The following is a 6,459-nucleotide window of genomic DNA, read 5'->3' as shown; positions in this document are numbered from 1 at the left end:
CCTTCCCTGGAGGGGTTTAAGGGACGGGTGGACGATGCGCTCAGGGATATGGTTTAGTGACTGATGGGAATGGTTGGACTCGATGATCCGGTGGGTCTTTTCCAATCTGGTGATTCTATGATTCTAAAACTGCTTTAATTAGTCTGAGCTGGGCAGATCCTGCATCTCCCCCTGCCACCACAAGGCTGCAGCATCTGCCTGACATCTCCTTTCGCTGACTGAAGAAGAAATGGGACCACACCAATTATTGTACAGGCCTGAGCGTTTGATACATGTTTATTGCTATTCAGTTTTAGCTGGGAATTTTGTCCGTATCAGGTTTAGGGGGTTATCCAGACTCCTTGCACAGTGCTGCACAGCTCCAGAGCATCTCATTTGCACGTCCGTGGTGAGCAGAAGGTGGCTGGGCTGGGTCAGTGGGGGGTGAAAAGCAGAGCCAATGCCCCAGCTGCAGATAATATCGCACTCGGTGGGAGCAGGGGAGTTTAAGCCTTGGTTGCTCAGTTGGTTTTTTAGACCATCTTATCTCACCAGCAGGATCTGAAGTGTGGACTCCAACCCAGGGAGGGTTCATTGCCGTTATTTACAAATTAATCCAGCTTTCTCACTTGTCTCCTGCTACTTTGATAGGAGACATTTACAGACAAACATCACCCTGACAGACAACAGGACGGGACAGAAAGAGGGAAAGATGTGCCACGATACACACTTCCTTTTTACTTTCCATTAGCAACGTTTTGTAAAGTGTCAGAGCTACCTCAGTACCACTTGGAATGAGTAAATAATATATTTGGATAGAATATACTCTGATGTAAATGTACATGAGACCCCTGGAAAAGCTCACATCAAATACTGTATCATTAGAAAGAATAATAATAATAATAAAAGCTATTTATGACACAGCCTTTATTCACAGAAAGATACGTCCCGGTGCTTTGGCTTGATGACAGATTCCAGCCCCCTCCTCTGCCCTGCAGCCCACGTCAGCCCAGACTCCACAGGACATAGAAAGGGAGAATAAACACCCCCTAGAGAAGAAGCTCCCCCAGCTTCACCCTGCAGGAGCCACCACTGCAACAACGCCACAGAAGGACAAGCGAAACAGCAAGGGGAAATGTTCAACGTGGTGTTGAGCACAGCTGGGGCCCGTGAGAGCCCCTCGCTGCTCCGCGGGACGGGGCTGTTTGATCGGGATTTGAGCTGCGCTGGCTCGCCCAGAGCTGGGGGGAAGCAGGCACCGGGCCCACCCTAAGGCACTGCAGTCGCACACCCTCGCCCACGCTCCAGACGCAGCCCCGCGAGCTTCCCTACCTTCAATATTTGAGCAGAACATGAAGTGAGGAGCTTACAAAACCCAGGACATGGGACCGGTTCCCCTCTGCCTGGGTCTCCTGGCAAGGACAGGGATTGCGCAGGCAATGGGATTGCCCATCAGAGCGCAGCGGGCAACAGACACGCTTTGTGAGCAGCTGCCGCTTCCTCCGAGTCCTTTGGTATGTTTGGCCTGACAGCGTCCCAGGAGCATTTGCAGATCGGTGATGAAAGGCCAGGCTGGGGAGCCAAGGGAGCAGGTGGGAACACGCGTCCCGTATTCCCAAAGCGAGCACACGTCAGTCCCGGAGCATGCAGGCATCAGTCCCAGAGCTTGCACGAGCACCGATCCACTGGGACCAGACGGATGTGCAGCCCGGAGCCCTCGCCCCGCGCAGGTACAAGAGAGACGGACTGTCCTGTGGGCTCTGGCACGAATGATTTGGCAAAGTCAGAGCCAGGACAGCTTGTCTTGAAAGTCTGGAGGAGAAGGGTCAGGCATTTTTCCTTCTTCTTGGGCACTGATTGGTTCAAGTTTGTATCACAGTGAAGTCTGAGAAGTGGGGAAGAAACCCAAACCACCTTCCCTGAAAAAGAAAGCCTCGTTTGCCCGCCTGGCCCAGGCTGGAGAGGAGAACCTCTCCTAGCCACACACATCCGATCCGTTGCTGACCACAGAGGCTTCTGTCACTTGGTCGTAGACTTTGGACCTTTTCCCTCCAGCCAGCGGTTGTGCTGCCGGCAGCAGGCAGGAGAGCAGGCGGACAAACCAGCCCCATCCCACCGCCCGCCTGGGCTCAGCCCTCGAGCCCATCCTCAAACACAAGTAAACATAAGAGAAACTAAGAGGCACTAATAACGCAGATACAGGGAGACTCAGGCTTGCGACTGTCAAACCTGGCTCCGGGTGTCTTCGTCCAGCTGGAAAAAAGCCGAGTCCCCGTTTCAGATCTCCTGCAACGAGTGGCCGGGGTCGCTGCGTTCCCGTTTCACCAGCGGCTCCCCTACGCTCCGGGAATCCGTGTCCACCTCGCTGCCCAGGTCGCTAATGTCATCTGCAAAGGACACGTCTCAGCATCAGAGAGGGGATCGGAGAGGAAAAGGTCCTTCTTCCAAACAGGGTAGGGGGCAAAAACCAGGACGAGGTTCCCCTTCCCACAGCAATTCAGTCCCAACCCAGCAAGATTTCCCCTCAGGGAGAGGAGGTACCTTTGTCCAGCAGTGTCGGGGACAGGGATGTGAGGTCTCCAAACTGAAAGAGAAAAGGACTTATAAGGTAAGTGAGGCCTATGGAGATCTGAGGCGTCAGACCTGCAAGTTGGCTTCTATTTCCAAGCAATTCTAACAAGCAGCTCAGGAGAAACCACAAACATCAGTAGTGCCAGTGGTGAAGAGCAGAAAGCAAAACCAACCATGTGCTTTGGGGAAAAGTCTGCCACTGACATTTAAACCTCTGGGCAAACACCACACAACAATCCAGGGCAGGATCGAGCTCTGGAACGAAGGGAGAAATGTTTCCATCTCCCAAGTCATGACCAAGTGGCGCCACAGACCAAAGGATGGTGCCTTTCCTCCAGCCCTCTGTGTCTGCCAGGCAGCTGCTCCCACATGCCAGCCCTTCCCCTCCCCTGGGACTCTGCCATCACTCCACCTCGCTGCAAAGCCTTCGCATTCCCATCAGGAAAGCACTTTGGCTTGCAAGAGCACATTGCCAAGTATAAGCAGAGAGCTGGGCAGGTCTTGGGTTCTGGAGCTGTGTTGTCTCCCTCTGCGATGAGGTCTGAAACACTAAGCGCTGTAACAATAATGCTAACAAGTCATGCAGGGCTGGAGCAGGAGTTATAAAGCGAGCAATGGAAATGGAAAGACAGGATTCATCCTTTTTTGCTGGGAAGAATCCACCTCCTCCTGGAGAATGGAAATACTGCAAGAGTTTAATGAAGGAAAGGTGAAACCTGAAGGATGAGAGTCTCCCACAGCCAGGTTTTACTGGAAGCTGCTCGCTGCCTTTCATGTTCCTTTAATAACAATAAAGAGAGAGGTTTTGCAGGGAATGGTGGGAACTCATGGTGCTGCTGACTTCGTGCAACAGCATGGGTCAAACGGGAGGGGAAGGGAAAGCAAAAAGCATGGGATTGATTTGTCTGGTTCCCCTACACGAGCTCCATGGAAGGAAGAAAACAGTAAGAGCTTCAATAAGCAAATGAGATCAGTTTTAACCTAACAATAGTTTCTACATTGCTGTCACAGATTGATCAGGAACTTTTATATCGACGCCAACAAGAAAGCTGGGGAGGGACTTATTACAAGGGAGTGCAGGGATAGGATGAGGAGGAACGGCTTTGAATTGGAAGGGGGAAGATTTAGAATAGATATTAGGAAGAAATACTTCATGATGAGGGTGGGGAGGCCCTGGCCCAGGTTGCCCAGAGCAGGGGTGGCCGCCCCATCTCTGGAGGTGTTCAAGGCCAGGCTGGATGGGGCATGAAGCCCCTGATGCAGTGGGAGGTGTCCCTGCCCATGGCAGGGTGTGGAACCGGATGGGTTTGAGGTCCCTTCTGACCCAAACCATTCCATGATTCTGTGATTTCAGAACGAAGATTTGGAAGTGGCTTCAGCTCAGCAGGCCAGGACCTGTTCGCAAGCCAGGCACCAGATTTACTGTCTGATTTGTTAAAACAATAACCAATCTCACCCACCCACCACAAATAATCCACCATTTCTCTTCCTCAACTCAAAACTGAGGGAGTGGCTGACTGCGCGTGTAACTGGAGCTTGCAGAGGCCTGAAGTTCACTGAATGCTACCACTGAAAGCTGCAGGGAAAGTAACTTTTGGACCTTTTTCTGCTTGGTTTAGGCTTTGTGTTTGCTGGGACTTTGCCCTAGTGGGAACTCTAAAGCAAGGGTTGCTGACCACAGGTTATGGAGAGAAGTGGGGAGATCCTTTTCTTTCCTCCTCCAGAACTCCAGAGCCCAGCAGATGCTCAGCTGCCCCAGGCTCCACCAGCACAGGTATCAGCAAGCTAGGACTGAAGAAGCTCAAGGAGCTGGATTCTTGTCCCAGGCACTCAAAACAACTCAGTAAATCCTTTGGCAAACATGGATACAAAACCACATCCAGGACAGAGTGTGGTTTGTGAACTACTCGTGTCTCTTTAAGCGCTGCTTGGTTTGGGTTTGCTTCTAGGGAACAAACAGTTCTCACCTCTCCCATTACAGCAATCGGCGTCTCCCCCGTCGCCTGGGCAACACGATGCTCCACCAGATAAAACATGTATTCATCATAGAGCAGGCGAATCAGGTGGAAGGAACCAAAGCTGGCAGCACTGCGCAAAGTGAGGTCACGGATCACCATGGAGCTGGAAAATAGCCGGGAAACAAAACCTGTGAGTTGTGTTTTACACTTGTGTCTCAGCTGCTGTGAACTCTGGGCCCTGAGGGTCCTGTGGGATGCAGCGCTCTGGGTCCCGCCTCTAACCCAAGAGTACGAAAGCACTTTAAGAAATCAATAGACTTCCTAACCCCATCCTGAAAGGATACGGAAACACAACCCTCCCTTCTGTACCAGGGCAGAACAACAGTTAATCAGAGTTGCATGGGAATAAAGAAATTTGCCTGGGTTTTCAAGGAGCTGTTTATTTGCCCAAAGCTCAATACAGAAATATCTCCAAAACGAGAAAGAAAACGTACCTATAGAAGGACCATTTCAACAGGAACTGCCTGGCTGCCTTGGGGAAGCTGGGACTGCCCTCATGATGCTTCAGGACTTGAGTAACAACATTATCCAGCCAACTAGCCCACTGGTCCAGAGAGCTCTGTTGCTGCAGAGTGAGCTTGAAATCCTGCTCCAGCTTCTGTACCATGCCTTCCTCACACTGGCACACCCACGAGGCTTGTTCCTGCTCGGGAAGAAGGGCTGACGGTTACTCATGCCGAGCCTGCACGGCTGGTGCATCCCAACCCAGGAATTGACCTTAGAGCAGCTTCCAGTGCTGAAAGGGGTTCCAGGAAAGCTGGGGAGGGGCTCTTGATCAGGGAATGCAGGGACAGCATGAGGGGGAATGGTTTGGCACTCAAAGACGAGAGATTGAGATGAGATTTCAGGAAGAAATGTTTTGCTGTGAGAGTCGGGAGGCCCTGGCCCAGGTTGCCCAGAGCAGTGGTGGCTGCCCCATCCCTGGGGGTGTTCAAGGCCAGGTTGGATGGGGCTTGGAGCCCCTGATCCAGTGGGAGGTGTCCCTGCCCATGGCAGAGGTGGACCTGGATGGGCTTTGAGGTCCCTTCCAACCCAAACCATTCCATGATTCTATGATTCTAATTCAATTTCATTTTAAGTAGACGAGGATTCCAGACCACAGTACAGTATTATTAGGACTGTATTATTGTTGGTAGTACTATTTCTTACAGAATTTCCTTAATACCTTCTCCACTATCCAGAGTGAGAAGGCAGACTTACCTGGAAAAGTAACACTGAAATCATTAAATTGTTCATTTAATTGCTTTTTAGTATTGGAAATAAGATGCAGGTTACCAGCAGACAACCTCATTATTGAGTCCCAGTTCTAGACCACAGGATCTAGAAAAAGACATCATAAGTTACCTGAACATTGGCGAAGTCGACCCGATTGAGATCGCTGAGCATCTGGTTTATCTGGGAAGTGTTCTGCAGCACCGCACGGGCAGCCTGAGCCAGGTGGTTCAGGGACGTGTATCTCCGTAACGTCTGCGCGAAGGCACTCACCACCCCGACCTGCAACAGAGCACGCAGGCCATCGCGAGCAGGAGGCCTTGGGGCTCAAAGGCCAAGTGAACATTGAGCTCAAGCGCACAGTGCACATCAACTGGGAAAACCTGCACAGTTCCACCCACGCTGCTGTCCAAAGCACACACGAGCCCTCCAGAGCAGCACTTTTGCATTGAATAGATCTTGCAAACCAGCCTCTGCATTTCTTTTCTTTAAACTAACAAGTTTTCATGGTTTGCCTCCAGCAGAGAGCAGCAAAGTGAGGACAGGCTGCAAGAACACGTGGCTTTAGAAGATGGGGAGTAGGAGCCTTATGTCCAGTCTCTACGATGGCATCTGGAGCACCTCCCATCCAAGGCCAGGCTGAGAGAGTTGGGATTGTTCAGCCTGGAGGAGAGAAGGC

At 51.5% G+C, this 6,459-nt stretch overlaps 1 protein-coding gene across 10 annotated transcripts in view; it reads right to left on the bottom strand.

The window, feature by feature from the left end:
- Positions 1 to 244: 244 nt before the first annotated feature.
- The window catches only part of RFX2 (regulatory factor X2), a 72,651-nt gene continuing 66,436 nt past the window's right edge, over positions 245 to 6,459 (bottom strand). For 9 of the 10 annotated variants that reach the window (XM_069878036.1, XM_069878040.1, XM_069878037.1 and 6 more), the window contains 5 exons: positions 5,913 to 6,062; positions 5,003 to 5,211; positions 4,518 to 4,671; positions 2,521 to 2,563; positions 245 to 2,366 (listed from right to left, as the gene is read on the bottom strand). In XM_069878036.1, coding sequence (XP_069734137.1) covers positions 2,257 to 2,366; positions 2,521 to 2,563; positions 4,518 to 4,671; positions 5,003 to 5,211; positions 5,913 to 6,062 — 666 coding nt within the window. In that variant the 3' untranslated portion in view covers positions 245 to 2,256. The remainder of the gene's footprint in view (positions 2,367 to 2,520; positions 2,564 to 4,517; positions 4,672 to 5,002; positions 5,212 to 5,912; positions 6,063 to 6,459) is intronic. The other variant, XM_069878035.1, reaches the window with a different exon arrangement.

The sequence above is a fragment of the Phaenicophaeus curvirostris genome, chromosome 28 (assembly GCF_032191515.1).
Source record: "Phaenicophaeus curvirostris isolate KB17595 chromosome 28, BPBGC_Pcur_1.0, whole genome shotgun sequence".
Classification (NCBI taxonomy): domain Eukaryota; kingdom Metazoa; phylum Chordata; class Aves; order Cuculiformes; family Cuculidae; genus Phaenicophaeus; species Phaenicophaeus curvirostris.
This window is presented reverse-complemented; position numbering and strand designations above follow the sequence as displayed.